The sequence below is a fragment of the Hypanus sabinus genome, chromosome 10, assembly GCF_030144855.1.
Source record: "Hypanus sabinus isolate sHypSab1 chromosome 10, sHypSab1.hap1, whole genome shotgun sequence".
Taxonomy (NCBI): domain Eukaryota; kingdom Metazoa; phylum Chordata; class Chondrichthyes; order Myliobatiformes; family Dasyatidae; genus Hypanus; species Hypanus sabinus.
In genome coordinates this window covers 107,817,423-107,842,804 of record NC_082715.1, presented here as the reverse complement: position 1 = coordinate 107,842,804, position 25,382 = coordinate 107,817,423, and the positions used below count along the sequence as shown (strand labels likewise).

At 43.5% G+C, this 25,382-nt stretch overlaps 1 protein-coding gene across 1 annotated transcript in view; it reads right to left on the bottom strand.

Annotated features, from left to right (window-relative positions):
- hsp90ab1 (heat shock protein 90, alpha (cytosolic), class B member 1) overlaps window positions 1–23,379 on the bottom strand; it is a 31,032-nt gene extending 7,653 nt beyond the window's left edge. Inside the window, exons 1-7 of the mRNA XM_059982556.1 lie at window positions 23,220–23,379; window positions 15,902–16,045; window positions 11,745–12,111; window positions 2,572–2,720; window positions 1,905–2,219; window positions 1,569–1,734; window positions 865–1,055 (exon numbers count right to left, since the gene is read on the bottom strand). Of these exons, the coding sequence (XP_059838539.1) occupies window positions 865–1,055; window positions 1,569–1,734; window positions 1,905–2,219; window positions 2,572–2,720; window positions 11,745–12,111; window positions 15,902–16,045 (1,332 nt within the window). The 5' untranslated portion in view covers window positions 23,220–23,379. The remainder of the gene's footprint in view (window positions 1–864; window positions 1,056–1,568; window positions 1,735–1,904; window positions 2,220–2,571; window positions 2,721–11,744; window positions 12,112–15,901; window positions 16,046–23,219) is intronic.
- Between the last annotated feature and the right edge of the window lie 2,003 nt (window positions 23,380–25,382).

The window sequence follows — 25,382 nt, the reverse complement described above, 5'->3', positions numbered from 1 at the left end:
AATTTGTCACTTATAATGAAGACTTCACTTACTGCAAATGGTAGGGAATGCCTTTAAGTACATGCCTACATAAACTAGCCTTTCTTCACATTAACAAGGCAATTAAAAGTAGAATAAAAACCCATCACAATTCCACCTGATAACAGTGGCCACTTGACCAAATATTTCAGTTACTTTCGACGTGCAGTGTCCTTAGTGGGAAGACTTTGTCAAGGGCACTACATTTGTTGAGAAACATCAGATGTTGGGATCTGGAACAACTACCTGCTGGAGGAACTGATGATGCTAAATTTGCTAATGACAAGGATGAGTTGGAAAGTTTTTACAAAAGAGCACATAGGAGGCAACAGCAGAGTAAGCACAAATGGAATGGGCAGGCAAAAGTCTGCCATACGAGATTTGAAACACTCAAATGATAGGAAATTTCAGAATTCTGGGATACAGAGGGACCCACAAAAGGACTTGTATATATACTCAGTAATTAGAAAACTGACAACGTACTTTTGAAAACGTACTTTTGTATTCAGTTTCCCTCTTTGTTGTTGGGAAACTGAATACAAAAGTACGTTATGCTTCAATCTTATAGGCAAGACACTTGGGACATCTTAAGGAGAAAATGTTGGACAGACCATATTTGTATCCGGTGGAGTTTAGAAGAGCAAAAAGAACTAGACTGAACATCAAGGGGTCATGACAGGTATCTGTGGGGTCATGAATCAGCAGCAGCCACCAAGCCTATACGTTAAAGTTCCTCCACAAGAAAACCTAAGCAGAAACTTCCACAGACCAGACCATGGACCTCAGGAAAATGCAGCTCAACTTCAAGGAGACACAACAATGTTGAAGAGTTACTGGTCGCCATACCTTGAGGTTCTTGGAGAACTGCTCATAGAACTTTTTGTAATTCTCCTTGTCTTCTGCCAGTTCACTGAACAACTCCATGCATTTCTTGACTATGTTCTTACGGATGACCTTCAGAATCTTGCTCTGCTGAAGCATCTCTCGGGAGATGTTCAAGGGCAGGTCCTCAGAGTCCACCACACCACGCACAAAGTCTGAGCAAAATAGGAACAAATACAATTGCACATTTAAGAAACTAAGAATGATCGAGAAGACATTCCAGAACACTGTAGATACCAAGACAAAGCCAATACGTGCCACAAGTCACTAGACTTGAAGATGGAACTTCAAACCTACTTGTTTACTGTGTCAAGCCAGGTCCAAAACATTCAAGGTATTCCAAATTCAATTCACCTCTCATTCAGACTCTCAGGCATCATACAGCAGAATAGATGTGCTGGTTGTCAGATCTCTGCAGACTATGGGCCAGCCACCTAACATTTGCTACTAGACTGTAGGAGAATGGGCATATCCCTCTTCTGAACCAAGACTGTGGAAATGCAGGTCACAGTACAGATATAGGACAGAACGTTAAGGGAATCACTGGAGTGGAGGCAGATAGCAAAGGAAGAACAAGAGCAGAGTATAATTCAGGGAAATTTACAAATGGGAGACATTCACCCATATAACAAGCACACAATCCCACATCATCAGGTTGAAACACTTACTGAGGTATTCAGGGATCAGCTCCTCACAGCTGTCCATGATGAAGACTCTCCGGACATACAGCTTGATGTTGTTCTTCTTTTTCTTGTTCTCAAAGAGATCAAAGGGTGCCCGTCTGGGAAGGAACAGGAGAGCTCGGAATTCCAGCTGCCCCTCAACAGAGAAGTGCTGAGGAGAAAAGAAACCCACAGTCAATTGGTCAAGACAGACATTGACACATAGGATCTTTAGGATAATTATAAAGAACATGAAAAGTAATTCTAACTAAATGAGACTGCCCCATTTCAGGAGGGACACACAAACCTCCTCTCCTCCCCCGACCTCAGTACTAGACCCACCTTCACAGCCAGGTGGTCCTCCCAGTCATTGGTGAGACTCTTGTAGAACTCGCCATACTCCTCCTGTGTGATATCATCAGGATTGCGAGTCCAGATGGGCTTAGTCTTGTTCAGCTCCTCCTGGTCAATGTACTTCTCCTTGATTTTCTTGGTTTTCTTCTTGCCCTTCTTTTCATCATCTTCCTCCTCATCTGAGCCCACATCTTCAATCTTGGGCTTCTCCCCTTCTTCATCCTCCACTCCTTCCTCTTTTTCTGCCTTTTCCTCTGGCTCTGCCTCATCATCACTGATTTCCTTCTCCCGTTCCTTCTCAACCTGAAACCAAAAACCAACATTAGTCAAGCTCACCTTTTCCTTCCACCACCTCTTCTGACATGTTCCAGGCATCTACCAATAAAGAAATGCCCCAAATCTCCTTCAAATTGTTGCCCCCCCCCCCACCCCGCCACACAAACATTCACCTTAAACCTATGCCCTGCCGTTTTAGACATTTCCACTCCAGGCAAAAAAAAATTACACTATCTGTGCATCACACAATTTTACACATTTCAACATTATTCTTAGCCTCTAATGCTCTAGAGAAAACAAAGTGAATGTTCTTCTTTGGTAATAGCTAAGATGCCCTTCCTGTTCTATGCAAAGCCCCAACCACAGATCTTCCACTTACAAAGAGAGTAATGGGGTAGCCAATGAATTGAGAGTGTTTCTTCACTATCTCCTTGATCCTCTTCTCTTCTAGATACTCAGCCTGGTCCTCCTTCAGATGTAGGATTACCTTTGTACCGCGACTGATAGAATCACCTCCATCACCCTTTCCTGGAAAGCAAGTCAGAGACAGTTAATCCATTAAAGGCTCATGACCCAACATCCACTCATGGATCTAGTATCAATCTAGAACAGAATCCCGAGATAAGCTTTGCTTATGATCTTAGTGCAGGAAAGTGATAAATATGTAGATCAGTCACAACAATGAATCATAGAGCAGGCACACAGAACCAAGTCTACATGTGAATGTATGAAATTAAGAGTAGGCCACTCAGCTCCTCTAGGCTTTTCCAAATTCACTGCATTTCCCTCTTCAGAAGCCTTTAAAAATAATTATCTAAATGTGCAATTAGTACCTTTAGTAACCATATCTTTGGTACTTTCATCAAATCCGTAAAGTCAACAGTGTAAAGGAAGGACGTCTTTTTTTTTAAATGCCAACAAGGTCATTCATAGTCACCTCAACTCATTCACTCCTGAACATTTATTCCCAACACCCCCTTCCCCATCATACCCAGCCATGGAATAATGGCTCCAGTGTTAACTGTCTACAAAATACACCCAGGCAACACCAACAACTGCCAAACCAGGAACCTCAACTGCGAAACACAAGAGCAATACGGGATAACCACTGCCTGCAGCTTTCCCTCAAAGCTCTACATCACCCTGACTTATCACTACTCCCTGTCACTGGATCCAAACCTGAAACCCCCACCCCTTCTCTTCAATAGCACAAAGAGAACGGCTTCACTGAGAGGTCAACACTACACACAGCTCATACCACTTTCCGAAGGGACAGTCAGCAGCACCAGAACTCAAGACACCAGAAAAAGACACACTCATGCGTATCAGCTATTTCCTGTCCTCCACATCAATATCTTTATCTCCAACATTGGACTTCCTAGTTGCATAATAATCTTATCAAGCCCTCTAGTTCAGCTCTCCCCACTTAACTAAGGGCAAGATGCATATCCCAGATGCAACTACCACAAATGGTGAAACTCCATTGCAAAATGAACCCCACACCACAATCCTTTCTTTTCTGCTGTAACTTTTGATGCAACATTTTATCAAACAACATCAGTACAGAACATCAACTAGTTCCCCATAACAACTGGAGACTTGTAAAATCACTGAGGAAGAGGCTGTGAAACACTGTTTTAGTGTTACTCAGCTTGCAGCACAGAAACAGGCCCTTTGGCCCACCATGTCCATGCCACCCCTTGTACACATCTATGCTAATCCCACTTACCCATAAAGCTTGCAGCTTCAGATATCAAAAGGGAATTATAGACCAGTTAACCTAACATCAGTGTTTGGGAAAATGTTGTGGAGTCTATTAAGGATGAGATTTCGGGGTACTTGGAAACTAATAACACAATAAGTCAAAGCCAGCATGGTTTCTGTAAAGGGAAATCTTGCTAAACAAATCTGTTGGAATTCTTTGAGGAAGTAACAAGCAGGGTAGACAAAAGGAGAGGCAGTGGATGCTATTTGATTAGGTGCATCACATGAAGCTCCGAAACAAGATAAAGTCCTATAGCATTACAGGAAAGATACTGGCATGGATAGCGGAATGGCTGACAGTGACTAGTGGTGTTCCCCAGGGGTCAGCATTGGGACAGCTACTTTTCACATTGTTTGTCAATGACTTAAGACAATGGAACTGATGGCTTTGTGTCAAAGTTTACAGATGATACAAAGATAGGTGGAGGGGTAGGTAGTGCTGAGGAAACAATGTGATTGCAGCAGGACTTAGATAACTTGGAAGAATGGGCAAAAGGGACAGATAGAATACAGTGTCTGGAAACATGTGATAATGCATTTTGATAAAAGCAATAATAGTGCAGACTATGGGGAGATAATTCAAACATCAGACATGTAATGGTACTTCGGAGGCCCACACAAGATTCCCAGAAAATTAATTTACAGGTTGCGTCTGAAGGCAAATGCAATGTCGGCATTTATTTCAAGCGAAATAGAATATAGAAGCAAAACTGAGGCTTTATAAGACACTGGTCAGGCTGCACAGTCATCAACAGTATTGGGCCCCATATCTCAGAAAGGATGGACAGACATTGAAGAGAGGCCAGGTGGTTCACGAGGATGATTCTAAGAATGAAGGAGTTAACATATGAGGAGTGTTGGGCAGCTCTGGGCCTGTACTTAGTGGAATTTAGAAGAATGTGAGGGGATCTCATTAAAAACTACCAAATGTTGAGAGTACTAGTTAAGGTGGATGTGGAGAGGATGTTTCCTATGATGGGGGTATCCAGAACTAGAGGGCACAGCCCCAAAATTGTAAGGTGATCGTTTAGAAAAGACAAGGTTTTTTTTAGCCAAGAGTGTAGCGAATCTGTGGAATGCTCTGCCACAGACTGCAGTGGAGGCCAAGTCTGTGGGTATGTTTAAGGTGGAAGTAGATAATTTCCCAATTGGTCAGGAAATCAAAGTATATGGCGAGAAGGCAGGTGCATGGGGTTGAATGGGATCCAGAATCAGCCATGATGAAATGGCAGAGCAGACCTGATGTGCTGAATGGCTGAATTTTGCTGCTATGTCTTATGATCTTGTCTTAAATGTTGTAACCCATTTCAAGCCTCCAAATTCTAACGTTAACTCTACACCCTCATTCCAACCTGCTGAAACTGGTAGATTCTTGTCATCTACCAGCCCCATCAGGTCATCCCTCACTCCACAACTCCAGGGAAATCAGCCTATGCAATCTCTCCTAATAACTGAAGTCCTTCAGTTCAGTGACCATCCTGATGAATCTCCTCTGTAACCATTCAAGTTCAATGACATCCTTCCTAGAGACTCACCACAGAAGAATCACTTCAAAGCACTAGGATTAAATTCTACTTGTCTTTACGCAATGCAATTTCCCACCCTCTCATGTCATGTCACTGGGATAAGCCTGACAACACTCCTCTGCCTATAGTAGATAGACTAAAGGATCAGATCATCATCATGGGCCAAAGGGCCTGTACTGTTCTATACCACAAATTTGATGTGCCAAAAGGAAATGCAGTTCAACGTTCCAACCAATCATACGAAACCATACCAAGATGCCACATGTTAAAACAATAGTCAAAGCATGAATGCACCAGCTCTTCCTGAAATACACAGGACCACATGAACTCAGGTGAAGGCCACTGAAAATTAAGGACTGCCACATCATAGCATAGCTCAGTTTGCTGAATGGCAGAGGATTCTGCATGCTGTTAAATCCAGCCACATCACTCACTGGGTGTTTACCCTTAAGCTCACAAGTAGACAAAGGCCAGTGGAAACTCACTGCTAAAGAGGAATGTTGTTTTTTGAACAGTAGCACACTGGGTTACAGTAGTAGAAGTGGTTGAAGCACCAGTGCCTGTTATAAATACCCAATCGTGATGTGGAATTTCAGCTTAAAACATCAAGATGCTGCTTGACCAGCTGAGTTTCTGCAGCAGATTGTTTGTTGCTAGTAACTGTACCTGGTTACTTACTCTGGGCCAACTCCAACAAATCCCTTCCTTACTGAACTTTCTAAATCTTTGTCCATCCTACAGCACATGTTTAAGACTGTGATAACACGTGTGTCAGTAGGTGAATCACACTGCCAACTCATCTCACCAGGCGTCATCATTTATGCATTAAGTTAATGCAGTATGATGCTGACTTGGAGGCCTGGAATGGATTAACGAACTTGATCCCCATCAAATCCATCATCCAATTTGGAGAACAACGGATAATCCTCTTCAGACACCTGTTTGTGATTACTGGTACCAATATAAAGCAGGACTACAGTCAGCACACATCAAAACATCAGCAAGAACAATCACCATGAGCAGCTCTGACCAGGAGAGTCCTGATTCTAGCCAGTCACAGAGAAGCTCAGGCAGGCGACGATCTAACAGCATCGGCATGTGCCCCTTGCCCAGCATCCCAGAATACCCAGGGTATCAGGACCTTAAGGTAAGTTTCTGATGGCTTTATCAACCTCTCGACTATCTGAACTGTCCTCAGAATGCTTGCTGAAAATGAAAAATTGAAAAAAAAAATCTCATTCACTAATGGTTAAGATGCTTTCACTATCAGCTGCTGTTGAAATGTTAAGACAGGATCCATGGAGGGGAAACAGAGGCTGGGTCAATGACTTTTCATCGTGCAGTACCTTGCTTTCCATTCCTAATCAGCTGCCTGTCTGAACTAGATGAATTCTGGTTGAAAGAAGAGCTGGAACTTTTAAAAAAAATATTTAAAAATAGTACAGCAATTGAAGACAGCCAGTTTCATGTTTTATACATCTCCAGTTTCACTTCCAAGTTTCCTCGGGGGGGGGGGGGGGCGGGACTCTTAAAGGTAGTGCTAAAGTGAGGTACTGCACATACATCTACTGTCCATTCAGAAACCTGATGGAGGGGAAGCTGCTTCTAAAATGTTAGGAGTCTCTTCGGGCTCTTGTATCTCCACCTCGATGGTAGTAATGAGAAGAGGGAGTGCGAGGTCCTTAATGATGGATGCATTGCCTGTTGAATACATACTAGTGCACTTGAGCTGGCTGAGTTTACAACCTCCTGCAGATTTTCCCAATCCTGTGCAGTGTCCACTCTGTGCCAGGCAGTAATACAATTAGTCAGAATGTGCTCCACAGTACATCTATAAAATTTGCAGGAGTCTTTAGTATCATACTAAGTTTCCTGAAATGCCTAATGAAATGTAGCCACTCTCAAGCCTTTTTTGTAACTGCATCAATAAGTTAGTCCCAAGATAGATCTTCAGAGATGTTGACACCCAGGAACTTAAATTCCACTGATAATTCCCCAGTATAGACTGGTGTGTATTCCCCGACTTCCCTTTCACTGAAGTCCACAATCATCTCCTTGATTTTACTGACATTGAATGCAAGGCAGTTGTTGCTGTTGCATATTTGTAAATGGCATTTAAGCAGTGCCTAGCCACACAATTGTGGGTGTTAATATTAGAGCAGTGGGCCAAGTACACATCTTTCAGATGCATCAGTGGTGGTTGTCAGCGAGGAGATGTTACTTCCAATCCACACTTACTGTGGTTTCACGATGAGGAAGTCAAGGGTGCAGTTGCACTTGGAGCTTGTGGATTAGTACTGAGGGAGGGAGTGATGGTGTTGAACACTGAGGTGCTGTGAATGAACAGCAGCCTGACATGGGTATTACTGCTGTGCAGGTGATCCAAGGCCAAATGGAGAGTCAATAAGATTGCATCCATGATAGGAAAATTGCAGTGATTCCAGTTTCTTACTCAGGCAGTTGGATGTTCTGGCCATGACAAACCTCTGAAAACCCTTTATCACAGTAAAGTGAGTAACACTAACAAGTAAAAGCAGAGGATGAAGGAATTAGATATTGAAGCAGTTGAATCAAAGGCAAGGTAGAATATGGACCAAATGCTGGTTAACGTGCACAACGTTTGATGCTGAATGACCCATTTCCATCTCATATGTCTAACTCATCCTTGTCTCTTACCCTTAACTTTAGGGCACAAAGAGTCTTCCTTCAAAACTTCACTCCAGCCTTGCACTCAACTTTCATGGCTCAAAGGAAAACAGCACTTCCCAGAAATCAGACAGCACAGTCGCCATTCATACTCTGGCCCAGTGGAGCCTGCAATTCCAAAGCATAGCAGGATTGTCTGGAGATTACATGCTCCCAGACGCCAATAGGCAATTCCATGACAAAAGCCTGGAAGATTACTTCCACGAGCGCCTGATGGAGCTGAAGCACAGACCTGTTCAGGCAGCCAGGCCCAGTTGCTGACACCAAACTTTTACTAGCATCATAGGCTACAGTAGTTTTGCACTGGGACCTCTGAAGCACCCAGTAATTGGCAGTGTTGACTCTGGAGCAGACAGGTTCCATTCCACCCGGAACAGCTCAAGAAACTGGAACTCGTTCACTTTGACACACCATGTTCTCCCAATCAACCAAGTTTAATAAGACAGTCCTATTGTGTAATTATGTATATTTGATATTCAAGTCTTGGACTTGCACCCGAGCACTATTATTAGCCCAAGACATCTATCCAGCTTGCATAACTCCATCAACCAACGGCACACTTATCGAAACTGCTCACCCATGATGCTTTTGTGTAGCCCAAGCCCATGCAAAGTAGTTTTATGAAGGTTTTTTTAAACCAGTGGGTAAAATAAATTAGTCACTTGCTCAGGACTACACAATGTGTGCCAATTAAAACTGGAATTCTGCAGAATGTACTTACGCTGCCTGATCTCATGATCACAACAGCTTAAAGGTCTATAAATACTGATGCTAGGAAGATACCCATTTTTAAAGCGGGTTCACCGGAAAGCAGCTTACATTAATGAGACGGAAGGCATTTACTTCAAGTGCTCTAATATTATATGCCGTGTACTTCAATGCTCAATGAGCTACATCCTACTATGGCTCTTTAATTAAAGATGTAAATAATGAGGACTTTGTAAAATATTTTCTCAACATCTGGTTGCCTTGGACGATAGTAAAAACAGCCAAACCAAGTAAAAAAAACCCTACCCTTCAGATAGCAGCTCTCAGAGTACAGCAGGCTTACCAATATATTGTACAATTTCAGCATCAATGGTCGTGACTGGGTTTGAGGACCAACAATCAGAAATTACATTGATTGATTGATTAGCATTGATTTGGGACAAAAATAAACTGCCAGGGCAACTCAGTGTCAGTCAACATGAGGTAAAGCGATGGGCAATATTTCAGGTCGATTCCCTGCATCAAGAGTAGAGGGCAAGGGCACAAACATATATGTATGAATAATTGAGCCAGGTGGGGTGGAGTTCAGAACAACCACCAAATACAAGTTTCAAAGACACTTGGATTAGGTATATGGATTAGAAAGGTTTACAGGGAGGGATGAGCCAAATACAAATGGCATCAAACTACACGATCAACAAGCTCAAATTAAGTTTATTATCAAAGTACATATGTCACTATAGACAACCATGAGATTCATTTTCTAAATACAAAAAAAATAGAATCATCGGAAGACCACACCTAGCAGAAAACAACAAATGTGTAAAAGACAACTGTGCTAACAAAACGGAAAAAAATTATAAATGAACAAAAATATTAAGAGCATGAGATGAAGAGTCCTTGAAAGTGAGTCCACTGGTTGCGGGAACAATTCAGTGCTGGAGTGAGTGAAGTTGAGTAAAGTTTTTAGTTGATTTACTGAGATACAACACAGAAAAGCCCCTTCAAACCATGCTGCTCAGCAACCTTCTAAGCCCCAATTTAATCCTAGCCTAATTACAGGAAAATTTACAATAACCTACTAATGGGCAGGTCTTTGGACTGTGCAAGGAAACTGGAGCACCCGGAGGCCCCAGAGAGAACATACAGTGGCAGGAATTGAACCGGGTGGTCACTGGTAATGTAAAGCACTGTGCTAACCACTATGATACCATGTCGCACTCACCACCTTTTGTTCAAGAGCCTGACAGTTAAGGAGTAATGACTGTCCCTGAACATGGTGCTGTGGGACCTGAGGCTCATTGTGGTGAGTGAAGTTATCCACGCTGGTTCAAGAGCCTGACAGTTAAGGAGTAATGACTGTCCCTGAACATGGTGCTGTGGGACCTGAGGCTCATTGTGGTGAGTGAAGTTATCCACGCTGATTCAAGAGCCTGACAGTTGAGGAGTAATGACTGTCCCTGAACCTGGTGCTGGAGGTCCCCGATGATGGATGCTGCTGTCCTGCCACAGCATTCCATGTAGATGTGCTCAATGGTGGGAAGAACTTACCTGTGATAGACTGGGCTGTATCTGTTTTTTGCAGGCTTTTCTAGTCAAGGGCACTTGTGTTTCCATACCAGGCTATGATACAACCAGTCAATATACTCTCCATTGCACATCTACAGAAGTTTAGCAGAATTTTAGATGACATGCTAAATCTTTGCAAGTTTCTAAGGAAGTTACTTCTGCAGTATATAACTAAGACACAAGGCCATTCAGCGCATTATCCCATTCGCTCTCAATGAGAATCTCAGAATTACTCATTTGTTGCTATTACTCCCTCCTGTTCATCATGTCATTCACCAAGATAAATTAGCCACCTTCAGTTCTTTGCACACACTGAATAGACTGCATGAGTGGATGGGCAATGAATACTAGCATTGCCAGTGTCACCCGTGTCCTGTAAACTATAAAAGTAACCAGCTGAGCCTCCTACAGAACCAGATGAGGAATCAAGCCACCTTAGTGAACATTAGCTGGGATCAGGCAAAGTAAACGGCAAAGGGTTATAGCAGGGCAGCAGCACCTGACAAGTACTTTGTGTAATAGAATCCTCCAATCATTTAGGGCTCCCACTCCTTTAGAGGCCACAGATCCCAGTAACTACAAGAAATATCATAACTACACAGGTGTTTGAAATCCCTATCATTCACCAAGTGGTGGAAAGCCAGATATCCACACGTACAGTTTTGAACACTTGAACTGAGGTGCTGCCTCATATTAGAGCCTCTTAGTGGCAAAAATGGTTGGGGGCAGGGGGAAACCCATTCTCAGCAACAACATGGCAAGAAACAGCCCTTTTTGTTTAAAGAACACAATGAAATAGAATGGCTTTAATGCAACAGTTGAAAGGCAGCACCAAACCACACTCCAGCATCAGACTAGATAGCAAGTCAAGGAGCCAAAATGTTGCAGGAAACACTGTTCCACATTATTATTCCTTGCTCACACTAGTCATTCCAGAATTACTCCATTCTTACTTAACTGGAATTATATAGTACCCAACACTAAAACCACAAACTATGTTCAGCCATCCAAGAGAAAACGATATGCAAGTCAAGCCCTAATACTGCAAGCTTGATATAGTTCTACAATGAACCCTCCTGTGACCCTGTTCACCCTGGCCAAAATAATCAAGGATAGAGTGAAATCAAAAAGCTGGAGTCAGTAACAATAACCACCTGAAGGAAATAAGACACCTTCACCTGCCCTGGTCCAGCCTCACCTGATCTATCACAATATTCTCCCTTCCATGGGTTCACCCTCTTTTGCATGAATTGAGTTATAGGTTCTACTCACTGCTTACCAGTATAGGTTTTGACAGTGAAGGAGCCTCCAGCAGATGATTCCCAGGCATATGCCTCATCATCGTTGTTCTTGGTGAGCACTGTAACCTTCTCAGCTACTAAGTAAGCAGAGTAGAAGCCAACACCAAACTGTCCAATCATGGAAATGTCAGCACCAGCCTGCAGTGCCTCCATGAAAGCCTTTGTGCCAGACTTGGCAATGGTGCCCAGGTTGTTGATCAGGTCCGCCTTGGTCATGCCAATCCCAGTGTCAATGACGGTCAGCGTACGTTCCTGTACATTGGGAATGATTTCAATCTTCAGGTCCTTGCCACTCTCCAACTTTGAAGGATCTGTTAAGCTTTCATAACGGATTTTGTCCAGGGCCTACAAGAGATAAAGTCCAGATATGGTCACAAACTATTCCAAATACTCAACAACAAATATTAGAAGCAGCCTTTGTCATGAAGCTATAGCAAAAGGTAACTTCACAGTGCACCTTACAGAAGAAATAATAAGTCCAGAACCACCTAATACATGAAAATGACATCCACACTGCACAGGACACACTAGCCAACTGACATATTACTTCTTGGGAAGTGCCCATGACCACCAGAGAAGTCAGCATACTGGTGAGAAACACAAATAAGCAATAGAAGCAAGCATCACTTCACACTTTTTTGGACTGCACTCCATTTGCCACTTTTCAGCCTGTCTATACCTTGATGTAACCTATGACAACATTTTACGCTGTCCAACCTTCATTTATCTGCAAACTTATTAACCCACTCTTACACTTCATCATCCACATCATTTATAAAAGATCATTCAATTACTTAAATATGACATAAATTACTCAGATCACCAACGGTCACTAACCTCCAGCCAGAGTATGTTCCATCTACTCTACTACCTTATGCCTTCTGTCAGCAAACCAATTCAGAATCCACACAACTAAGTTTTCATGGATCCCATACCTCATGTCTTTCCGGACAAGCGTTCCATGGGAAATCATCTTACTAAAATCCTTGTACACCACATCCACGGGCACTTTCTACAGGGTAAAAACTGAGAGCATCCTGACTGGCTGTATCACTGCCTGGTATGGGAACTGTACCTTCCCCAATAGCAGGACTCTGCAGAGAGTGGTGTGGACAGCCCAGTGCATCTGCAGTTGTGAACTTCCCATGATTCAGGACACTTACAAGGACAGGTGTGTAAAAAGGGCCTGTAGGATCATTGGGGACCCAAGTTGTCCCAAACACAATCTATTCCAGTTTCTACCATCCAGGAAGCAGTACCGCAACATAAAAGCCAGGAACAGGACCATTTCTTCCACCAGGCCATTAAACTGATGAACTCAAGCTGATTTGAGTGTACTCTACATTACATTGACTGTTCTCTTTATAAATTACTATCTAATGTGCCATGTGCAATCATAGAGACATAACAAAAATTTTTCCTCAAGGACGTAAGAAGTCAATTCAATTCACATTTGTTTAAATATCACCTCGTTGAAATTAGGTTCGTGAGGTATGAACTGCCCTTCAAAAAACCATACTGATTCTCTCCAACAAAACTAAGCTTCTCCAAATACTTTTAATCTTTGTCTCTGAGAATCTTACCAATAGCTTGCCCACCACTGACGCAAGATTCACAGGTCTACAATTCCCAGCACTGGCCCTATTACTTTCCTTCAACAATAAAACATTCATCAAAACCACCATCTCTCATGAGCACTAAAGCAAAATATTCATTAAGGACCTCTTCCATATCCAGGAACTTTCTCTCATCTCAGTGTATTCATATTTACATCAACCTTGGTTCCCATTCCCCTGTCAATGAAGTTTAAATCCTCCCCAATAACAGCAACATCTTGCCCTCAATGATTTTTGTCCCTCTCAAGTTCAGGCAGAACATGCCCTTTTGTACAGGCCATAGCTTTCCACAGAAGAGATCCCAGTGATGCACAAATCAGAAACCTTGCCCCATGCAATTCTGCCAAATTTTCCTATTCTGCTTTTTGTTTCCTTAGCTCCCAATAAGCACTCTTCAGGACCTCATCTCTGTCTACCTTTATTGTTGGTAACAATGTGTACCATAACTTCTGGCTGCAAAGCGCCCCATAATATGGACCCAATCAAATCTCTGACCCTGGGATAGGTTCCCTCTAAGTATCAGTTAGGATATACATGAGAAGAGCCAAGAATTGAGGTCTTGAATGAATACTTCTTGTCTGTATTTACATTAGAGGTTATGGAAGCTAGGGAATTCAGGAAGCAGAGGAGTGATGTCTTGAAATACATTATTTCTAAAAATGTACTGGTAGACTTAAAAGAGAAATAATGCACTGGGATCTATCAAATGCTCCCCAGGATGTTGTGGGAAGCAAAAGATTTTTAGAACACTACAACACAGAAACAGGCCCTTCGGTACATCTAGTCTATGGCAAACTAAGTCTGCTTAGTTCCATCAACCTGCACCCAGACCACAACCCTCTGTACTACCTCCACCCATGCACCTATCCAAATTTCTCTGAAATTGAACCCATATGAGGCATGGTTTCCCATGCAGGTTCCACTGGCAGCTCCTTCCACACTTCTGCATGAAGTTTCCCCTCATGTCCCCCTTAAACATTTCATCTTTCACCTTTAACCCATGACATCTAGTTCTAGTTTCACCCAACCTCAGTGGGGAACAAGCCTGCTTGCATTTACCCATCGTAATTCTGAATAGTTCTGTCAAGTCTCCCCTCATTCTTCTACACTCCAGGGAATAAAGTTCTAACTATTCAACTTTTCCATGTAACTCAAGTCTTCAAGTGAATTTTCTACGCACTTCTTCAATCTTATTTACATTTTTCTGTCAGAGAGGTGATCAGAACGGCACACAATACCCCAAGTTAGGCCTCACCACCATCTTATACAACCTCAATATGACATTCTGAATTCTGTACACGATGTTACCATTCCTCTCCACGCCTTGTGGTGCATCACATAACCTTGCTACTTCTTTAAAATTTGTTTTTTTTTATTAAAAAGGCTGAGCTGCTAGCTTGATGCTCAACCCAGCACGAACAGAAAACATGCAAAGAGCCAACTGGAATCAAGCCCGGGACAACTCGCCTGAAAGCCCAGTGCCCACGCCACCAGACCATCAGCGAGCTAACCTATACATACTTCTTTGTGTTGAGTACTTTCCTTACAAGCCCATCAACATGTGATGCCACTCTCAAGGAATTATGAATCGGTATCCCAGATTCCCGTTCTACCGCACCCCTCAGTGCCCTACCGCTCACCATTTAAGTTCTACTCTTGATTTGTCCTCTGAAAGTGCAACACCTCACATTTGTCTGCATTAAATTCAATCTGCCATTTTTACAACTGGTCCAAATCGTACTGTAAACATTGATAGCCTTCCTCTTAGTCCACTACACCCACATCTAGCTGTCATCTGCAGATCCAGTTTACAGATGACAAACAACAGACCCAGCACCAACCCTGTGGTATTCCACAAGTCACAGGCCTCCAGTCAGAGGCAACCAACTCCTACTAATCTCTGGCTTCTTCCATGAAGTAAATGTTAACCCAATTTACTACTTCACCCCAAATGCCATGTAGACAACATCCACTGCCTTGCCTTCATCAACTTTCCTGGTCACCTCCTCAAACAGTCAAAGATTGGTTAGACATAACCCACTACCACACACAAATCCATGTTGACTATCCCTAATCAGTCCCTGACTACCCAATTATCTATCCAGTCTCTTATAATACCTTCTAAAATTGATTCAATACTGATGTATGATTTCTCAGCTTATCCTTGGACATAAATGAGATTCTGGAAGACTGGAGGATGGCTAATGCTGTTCCTCATTTAAGGAGAGCTGCAAAGACAAGTCAGGGAACTACAGGTTAAGCCTATCATCAGCAGTGGGAAGGTTCTGGAAGGAATTCTGATTCTTACTCTAAATGGAAAGACAAAGACAGATAAGGGATAATCAGCACAGTTTTGAGTGGGAGTATAGTGTTCCAGAACTTTGAACGAGCTTTTATTTTGAAGAGGTGACCAAAAGGGGATTAATACTGTGGCTATAAAGCAAGGAGAATCTTGAAATGTTCAGAAATAAGTCCTATATCAACACCGCTGGAGTCTCAAACATAGGATAAGAACTTACATCGGAAGCATTGGAGATGAGCTCACGGAGAAAGATTTCTTTGTTGGAATAGAAGGTGTTGATGATCAAGGACATAAGCTGAGCAATCTCAGCCTGGAAGGCAAAGGTTTCCACCTCATCGTCAATACGAATCTCTTCAGGCATCTGAAAAACAGAAATACCTTCTATTCAGCACAAAACAAAACAGTCCATTTAATATTTCCTGGTGCTCCAGTTCACCTACCACCAACATATTGTTTTCTCCACGCTCTACACATAGAATTTTGTTCACTTTCTGAACAGCAGCCCAAAGATTGATATGTCCCAACAGCTCAGTACTAAGAACTTCAAGTGATTGCCTGCTTTAAAATTTAGATCAAAAGTTTTGAAATTGTCAATTTCTTCTTGAAACCAAATGATGGATATACAATTAAATGAAACATTGCATGTTGGTATGGCTACATGCAACTTCCAGTTTAAGATAGGTGGACCATTTTCAAAGCAAGAAATATGACTGAATACTACATTGGTAACACCTTTTATGTGAAAAATTGTGGGGCTGATCTGACGGTCAAGGCGTGTGGGTACCAGACTGAGTCAGAGCATGGTCAAGGCATGTTTGAGTGGCTGGAGCGAGGTCAGGACATGTTTGAGACAAATTTGGAGTTGGAGAGACCAGAGCAGAGTTGTTTTGGAGCCTCTCCACCTAAAACAGTAGCGAGATTGGATCTATCCAAGCGCTACGCCAATTTGGAAATGTTGAGTATGGGCCAGTATGTGGCACCAGGGCCCAGAGCAAGGGGTCCAGCTTTGTGTGCAGGGGTTGATCCCATTCTTGGACAATTTAACTGCCGGGCCAGATGGACTGAAAAGGCAAGTTGTCTGGACCAGTTCTGCTCCCCGGCACTGAGACTGACGATGTGCCCTGCTCCAGGCTTTGTGGCTGCAATCTTCATGATTTGTCCAGCTGTGTGAAGAACTGAGACTGAGGCTATTGGGCCTAGTCTAGCTGCTCTGGGCTTTGGGTTTAAGGACTCAATTTTGTTCTGAATGCTAATGCTTGCTTTAATGTTTGAATGATTCGTTTTTTCCCCTAATTCTGCACATTGGGTGTTGTTCTTTTTTTTTTAAATTGGGTTCTTTCAGGTTTTTTTCTTTGTGGCTGCTTGTAAACAGACAAGACTCAAGTCTGTATAATGTATACATACTTTGATAATAAATGTACTTTGAATGAACACTGGAACTATAGGCCAGTCAGCCTCTAAGTAGTACAATTTTTAAAAGCAAAATTCAGACAGAATTACTTAGACAAGTTAATTAAGGAAAGTTAGCACAGACTTAGAGCCCTGTGAAAAAGCAACAGAGGATCCAGACAAAATACAGTAATTTTATATGGATTACACAGTATTTTTGTACCAGCAGCACTAGACTAAATACCGTGAATAAAAAGGTGGTAGCAGCAACAATTACTGAAGTGACAGGAAAGAGTACAAGGAGGAAAAAGTCAGTCATACATCACTCTGACCTTCAGCCCACCACATTCACACTTACCTTTTTTCCTCAATTTATACCACTCCCATTTGCCTGCACTAGGTACCTCAGATTCATAGAACAGAAACAGACTCTTCAACCCACCTTATCTAGGAAGTATCTTTCTATGCCTTGCCTAATCACGGGTCTCAAACAAAATCATTGTATCAGACTTCACCACCTTCCCTGGCAACAAGTTTCAGGTACCAGCTACAGTATTCAGTGTAAAATGCCCCTCTCCTCAAATACCCTTAAAACTCCTTCCTCTCACCCCAAATGTAATAGTGAACAACTGCTTTCATTCAGGAGGGAAATGCACAGCAGAGCAGGGGCTTTAGTCAGCAAAACAAATTTCTTTATAAACTTTCGTAACTCTCAAACACAAGAATACACAGTACATTTTCCCAATTATTAGTCAATAAAACTGGACAGTAAACCATGAGAATGATTAAAGGCCAAGATGATGTAGAGAAGCTGTTGGAATAGACAGATGGATGCTAGATTTGACAAATTTTAAACACCAAGAACTGCAAGGTGTTAATTTCAGTAAGGGAAATAACAAAGGAGACAAACTCTAAAGGCATACATATACAGAATAAGATGGGAGCATGAGCAAAGTCTGTTAATATCAGGTGGTTGAGAAAGCAGTTATATAGACAGTTATAGTACAAGATCAAGGATTATATTGTCAGACTCTACATTTAGAGTTGTAAGTGTAACACTATGGACACCACAAGCTATTCAAGGCACAACACACGCTAGTCTGCCTCTGAAACAGAAGTTGTAAGGTGGACCCAACATCATTTAAAATCAAAAGTGCAGCAGTGAGTGTAAAACTGTACTAATTGTAATTGGGTCAACCATCAGGGATCAAACCAAGGGCACCAAATAACAGTGGACGGTTATAATCGGAAATGCTGTCAGGATAGCACTGGGAAATGGCTGTTTCTGGAAAGGAATAACCTGGCCAAATCACTTGCTTCAGTGCTGTAACCCAATACATGTCAAAAAGATTAAAAACCCAATGCAAATACTAAATTGGATCCCAATACTTACAGTGGCATGCAAAGTTTGGGCACCCCAGTCAAAATTTTTGTAACTGGGAAGTTAAATGAGTAGATGATGAACTGATCTCCAAAAGTCATAAAGTTAAAGATGAAACATTCTTTTCAACATTTTATGCAAGATTAGTGTATTATTTTTGCTTTGTACAATTTTAGAGTGAGAAAAAGGAGCACCATGCAAAAGTTTGGGCACCCCAAGAGATTTGAGCTCTCAGATAACTTTCACCAAGGTCTCAGACCTCGATTAGCTTGTTAGGACTATGACTTGTTCACAGTCATCCTTAGGAAAGGCCAGCTGATGCAAATTTCAAAGCTTTATAAATACCCTGACTAGATAGATATCTGATGGATAGGGGAATCAAGGGATATAGGGACAAGGCAGGGACTGGGTATTGATAGTGAATGATCAGCCATGATCTCAGAATGGCGGTGCAGACTCGAGGGGCCGAATGGTCTACTTCTGCACCTATTGTCTATTGTCCTCAAACCTTGTCCCAACAATCAGCAACCATGGGCTCCTCTAAGCAGCTGCCTAGCACTCTGAAAATTAAAATAAATGATGCCCACAAAGCAGGAGGAGGCTACAAGAAGATAACAAAGCATTTTCAGGTAGCCATTTCCTCAGTTCATAATATAATTAAGAATGGAGGTCAAGTTAAGGTCCGGAAGACCAAGAAAACTTTCCGAGAGAACTGCTCGTAGGATTGCTAGAAAGGCAAATCAAAACCCCCGTTTGACTGCAAAAGACCTTCAGACAGATTTAGCAGACTCTGGAGTGGTGGTGCACTGTTCTACTGTGCAGCGACACCTGCACAAATATGACCTTCATAGAAAAGTCATCAGAAGAAAACCTTTCCTGTGTCCTCGCCACAAAATTCAGCGACAGAAGTTTGCAAAGGAACATCTAAACAAGCCTGATGTATTTTGGAAACCAGTCCTGTGGACTGAAGTAGTTAAAATTGAACTGTTCAGCCACAATGAGCGAAGGTATGTTTGAAGAAAAAAGGGTGCAGAATTTCATGAAAAGAACACCTCTCCAACTGTTAAGCATGGGGGGTGGATCAATCATGCTTTGGGCTTCTGTTGCAGCCAGTGGCACGGGGAACATTTCACTGGTAGAGGGAAGAATGAATTCAATTAAATACCAGCAAATTCTGGAAGCAAACATCACACTGTCTGTTTAAAAAAAAGCTGAAGGTGAAAAGAGGATGGCTTCTATAACAGGACAATGATCCTAAACACACCTTAGAACCCACAATGGACAACCTCAAGAGGTGCAAGCTGAAGGTTTTGCCATAGACCTCACTGACCCGACCTAAACATTATCGAAAATCTGTGTATAGACCTCGAAAGAGCAGTGCATGCAAGGCGGCCCAAGAATATCACAGAACTAGGAGCCTTTTGCAAGGAAGAATGGGCGAAAATCCTCCAAAGAATTGTAAGACTCTTAGCTGGCCACAGAAAGCGTTTACAAGCTGTAATACTTGCCAAAGGGGGTGTTATTGAGTACTGACCATGCAGGGTGCCCAAACTTTTGCTTCAAGCCCTTTTCCCTTTTATGTTATTTTGAAACTAAAAGATGGAAATAAAAAAGTAATCTTGCTTAAAATATTTTTAACTTTATGCCTTTTGGAAATCAGGTCATCTTTTACTCACTTAGCTATTCACAGTAACAGAAATTTTGACCAGGGTGCCCGAACTTCTGCTTGCCACTGTATACACTTTTATAGGAGGCAGAGTGGGAATAAACAGGACCTATTCTGGTTGACTAGTGTTGTTCCATAGGGGTGGATATTGAGGCCGTTTTCTTGCAGGCATTCACAGTAGAAGAAATAGAATCAATGAAAAACTCTACAGACTGACAAGCAAACAATATGCAAAAGACAAATTGCAAATATAAAAGGATTAAACAATACTGACAACAGAAGTTGTAGAGTCCTTGAAAGTGAGTCCTTACTGCCACACACAAAATGCTGGAGGAACTCAGCAGGCCTGGCAGCATCTTTGGAAAAATGGATAGTCAATGCTCAGTGCCGAGACCCTTCATCAGTACTGGGAAAAAAATGAGGGGTAGGGAGGGGAGAAAGAAGTACAAGATGGTAGGTGATAGGTGAAACCGAGGAGGGAGAGCTGATGTAAAGAGCTGGGAAATCAATTGGTGAAAGTGATAAAGGGCTAGAGAAGAGGGAAACTGATAGAGCCATGGAAAAAAGGAAAGGGGGAGCAGCAGAGGGAAGTGATGGGCAGAACAGAGACAAGCTGAGAGGATGAAATGGTGAACCAAAGTTTGAGAAATTGATGCTCATGGAGGCTACCCAAGTGGAATACAAGGCATTGCTCCTCCAACCCAATTGTGGCCATGGAATGACGTGTTGGAATGGGAAGTAGAATGGGTGGCTGCTGGGATGCAGAGTGCAGGTGCTCAGCAAAGCTGTCTCCCAATCTACACTGGGATTCACTGATATACAGGAAGCCACACCAGGAGTACTGGATACAGTAGATGACCCCAACAGTCTCACAGTTGAGTCCACAGGTTGTGTTCAGTGATCAGTTCAGTGTTAAGGTGAGCGAAGTTATCCACACTGAACCTGGTGGTCTGGGACCCAAGGTTCCTATACCTACTTCCTGACAGAACAAGTGCAAGGAGTTGGGGGTAAAATACCAACACAGAATTGTCTGGAAGAAAGCAAATCATTTTTCGAGGGTCAAGCTGTGTCAACTGGAATACTGAATTAACAAGTGCTATAACAATAAGGGTGCCCAAGATTACAAGGCAGCAAGAGAATAGGGTTCACAGATAATAAATCAGTCATTATGGAACAGCAGACCAGAAACTACTCTTAGATTTTATGTCTAAATTAATCACCGCTGTCTGTGCATGATCCAAATTCCTCAATCCCCCCCCCCCGGCTTCTGGCATAATTCAGGTTTGTCTCATCTCTCCTGGTAGCCAATGCCCTCTAGTCCAAAAACTATTTTCTGCACCCTCTCCAAATCCCCAGATCCTTCATATTTTAATGTACCCACTAAGTTCACAGTGACCAATGTATCCACCCAGCTAATCCCAGTTATACTGCTGCTGAAGTACTACGGCAGTGCAAGGTAATGTGATCGCCAAAGGGTGGGTACAGAAAATGTTTACAGAGGAGTCACCAGGAAGAGAAAATAATGACCACCAAGACAGACAGGGATGCTCAGATTGTTTTCAAAAATGCCAAGAGATTGAATGGGAGACGCACAATTAAAAGGCCTTTCTTTAAACTTTCCTGTAAATAAAAATGCACAAATGAAACATTTTCCACCGGAGGGTGCATAGGAGTAGAACAAGGACCAAAGAGGTCAAGGTGGAAACTCCCTAACCACCCAGTAGTTGAAGACATTGGCAGTGGAAGTTCATTCTCAACCAGGAAAGGCACAAATGGTCTAACAACCCCTTCAATGCTACACATTCCCCGTGATTCTGACTTCCAATTCAAAACCTACTACCCAGTACAACCCACCATCACCAAAGGTATCAAGACAGGTAAAGGTTGGGGTTGCAAGTTCCCTTCTGTGAACTGAAAGGATAGAGCTCGGGGGTTGAGGAAGGATAGATACAGTATGTCTAGGACAGTCCCCAGTCTCTTCTTGAATGGAACTTGCATACAATAGAAGAACTCTTCCCTCTTCCCCCCCCCCCCCCAACACACAAAATGCTGGGGGACTCAGAAAGCCAGGCAGCATCTATGGGGAAAAAAGTAGTCGACATTGGGCTTCAGCTTGAAACGTTGACTACACTGTATTGTCTTTAGTTGCTGCCTGGCTTGCTGAGTTCCTCCGGAACTTTGTGTTGCTCGGATTTCCAGCATTTACAGATTTTCTCGTTTGTGATCTTTCTCCAGCCTTCTTCAGGATGGCTTTAGCACCTTACCTGTCTACTTCCACTTCCTCTGCAACTCTGTTCTCTTATCACTTTATTCCCTTTTAAATTACCTCCATAAGCTTATGTTTGGAAAAACCTATCCGAGTGGCATGATGACAAGCATTTCCACTACACTGTACTTCAGTACAGGTAATAAGAAGCCCAATTACCAGCTCCAGAGTATGCGATGCAGGAGATAGGATCAAGATGGGTGGGATAATGGAGCGTGCCCAAACTGTGGACGGTTTGGTGCAGAGGACAGGAGTATGGTGGGGTGGGGGTGGCTCAAGCCCCAACGTGCCTGGCCCAGAGACAGAGCCAAGTTAAGCGATTCAGTTTGCCGTGGGGTGGGGACAGGCGCGCGGGAAAAAAATTACACCTCGAGGCCTGGTGTAATAGAGAAATGGGTTCTGAGCAAGAGTTCAAGGACCACAAGTAGTAAGACGTTGCAAAGTCTTTTTTGTAAATTAACACGGGGGAGAAGCAGCCTTTTAGCCTCAGTGACCGCATCACAGCCGGAAGCCAGGTGCGCCACCCATCGGGACAAAATGGCGGCGCCGTGGAGCACGTGGTGCCCGGCCACAGATAAAGGAGCGGGTCGGAGGGAGGAGAGGGTGCCCACACCGATACTGCGCCAGCCCGTTTGCAGATCTACCCGGACTGTCCCGGTGCAGACGACCCGATGTCTGCCCAGCCAACAGACTCATTCTGGTCAGCATTCCCCCCCCCCCCACCCAAGGCCGAGCTAGCCCAAACCCAAGCAGGGCTGGCCAAGAGCAGTCCCTGCCGGCCCGATACCAGGAGAAACACTCCCGGCCAGGCCACAAGGCTGTGCCTTCCTTACCTTGAGCGGGGTACGCGGTCCTGCTGACACCGGAGGGAACGGACTGGGAACAGTCAGGTACTCGCTGCTTCACTACCGCCGCGGAAAGAAACTCTGCTTCCGCCGCCGCTGTATCTCAGCGCCGCGCCACCCCACACCGGTGTACCCATCCGCGCATACCGACCGCCCACCGAGACTCCAGCCCCTTCGCCGGTCCCCCACCCCTGGGCATCCGGACCCTTTATCTTTACCGCGCTTTCTACCCGCCGCCTCCCGATCGCCGTGCAGCCTAAGCCGCCGGCTCGTCGGGGCACTACTTCTCCGGGAAGTGCGGAGGCTGACGGGTGAAGAGGGGTAAACAGGTTTGTTCCAGCACATTCGACGGGTGGGTTCCGGCGCAGTTACGTCAGAGGGCTGGGTCGCCGGCGGTTGCCATAGAGAGGCGGGTAGAGTCGGTGTTCCACCTCCTCCCTCTGGGGGTGGACCTGACTTCACCGTGCAGTCGAGTCCCAGACCAACCATTAGTTTGTGACAAGGTTTTCTTTCATGTTACAACGGGCTACAAAAAAAAACATAGAAATCTACAGCACATTACAGGCCCCTCGGCCCACAATGTTGTGCCGAGCACGTAACCTTATCGAGAAGCTGCCTAGAATTTCCCTAGCGCACAGTGCTCTATTTTTCTAAGCTCCATGTACCTGAAGAGGCTCTTAAAAGATCCTATTGTATCTGCTTCCACCACCGCCACCAGCAGCCCATTCCACGCACCCACTACACTGTGAAAAACTTTCTCCTGACCTCCCCTCAGTACCTACTTCCAAGCACCTTAAAACTATGTCCTGACGAAGGGTCTCGGCCCGAATCGTCGACAGCGCATCTCCCTATAGATGCTGCCTGGCCTGCTGTGTTCCACCAGCATTTTGTGTGTGTTGTTTGAATTTCCAGCATCTGCAGATTTCCTCATGTTCCCTCTCGTGCTAGCCATTTCATCCCTGGAAAATGCCTCTGATTATCCACACGATCAATGCCTCTCATCATTTTGTACACCTCTATCAGGTCACCTCTCACCTTCCGTTGCTCCAAGGAGAAAAGGCCAAGTTCACTCAACCTATTCTCATAAGGTACGCTCTTCAATTCAGGCAATGTCCTTGTAAATCTCCTCTGCACCCTTTCTATAGTATCCACATCCTCTCTCAAGTGGGGTCTGACCAAGGACCTATATAGCCACAACATTACCTTTTGCCTCTTGAATTCATTCCCACAGTTGATGATTGTGAAATGCCATATGCCTTCTTAACAACACTGTCAACCTGCACAGTAGCTTTTTGTGTCCTATCAACATGGACCCCAAGATCTCACTGATCTGCCACACTGCCAAGATTCTTGCCATTTATATTCTGTCTTCAAATTGGACCTACTAAAATAAACCACTTTGTACTTATCTGGGTTGAAGTCCATCTGTCACTTCTCAGCTCAGTCTGCATCCTATCGATGTCCCACTGTAATCTCTGACAAACCTCCAGACTATCCACAACAACCCCAACCTTTATGTAATTAGCAAACTTACTAACCCACCCTTCTGCTTCCTCATCCAGGCCATTTATAAAAATCACAAAAGGTGGGGGTTCCAAAACAGATCCCTGTGGAACACCACTGGTCACTGTCGTCCACGCAGAATAGGGACCATCTACAACCACCCTTTGCCTTCTGCGGATGAGCCAATTCTGGATTCACAAAGCTAGGTCTCCTTGGATCTCATGCCGCCTTACTTTCTGAAGGAGCCTTGCATGGGGAATCTTATTAAATGCCTTACTGTAAGCTTTTCTTCTTAACTAGAATTTTTACATACTTTGTATGCCATGGTTCTTTAACTCTAACATCCTTTCCCTGCCTCAATGGAACATACCTCTGCAAAATGCCATGCAAATGTTTCCTGAACATTTGCCACATTTCTGCCATGCATTGCCCTGAGAACATCTGCTCCCAAGTTGGGGGGGTCTATAATAAAAAAAACACCCAGTAGAGTTTTTAATCCCTTTCCTCTTTCTGACTTCCACCCACAAAGACTCAGTAAACAATCCCACTGTGACTTCCTCCTTTTCTCCAGCTGTGACACTATCCCTAATTAGCAATGTCATGTCCCACCTCTTTTACCTCCCCCTCTGTTCTTTTTGAAACATCTAA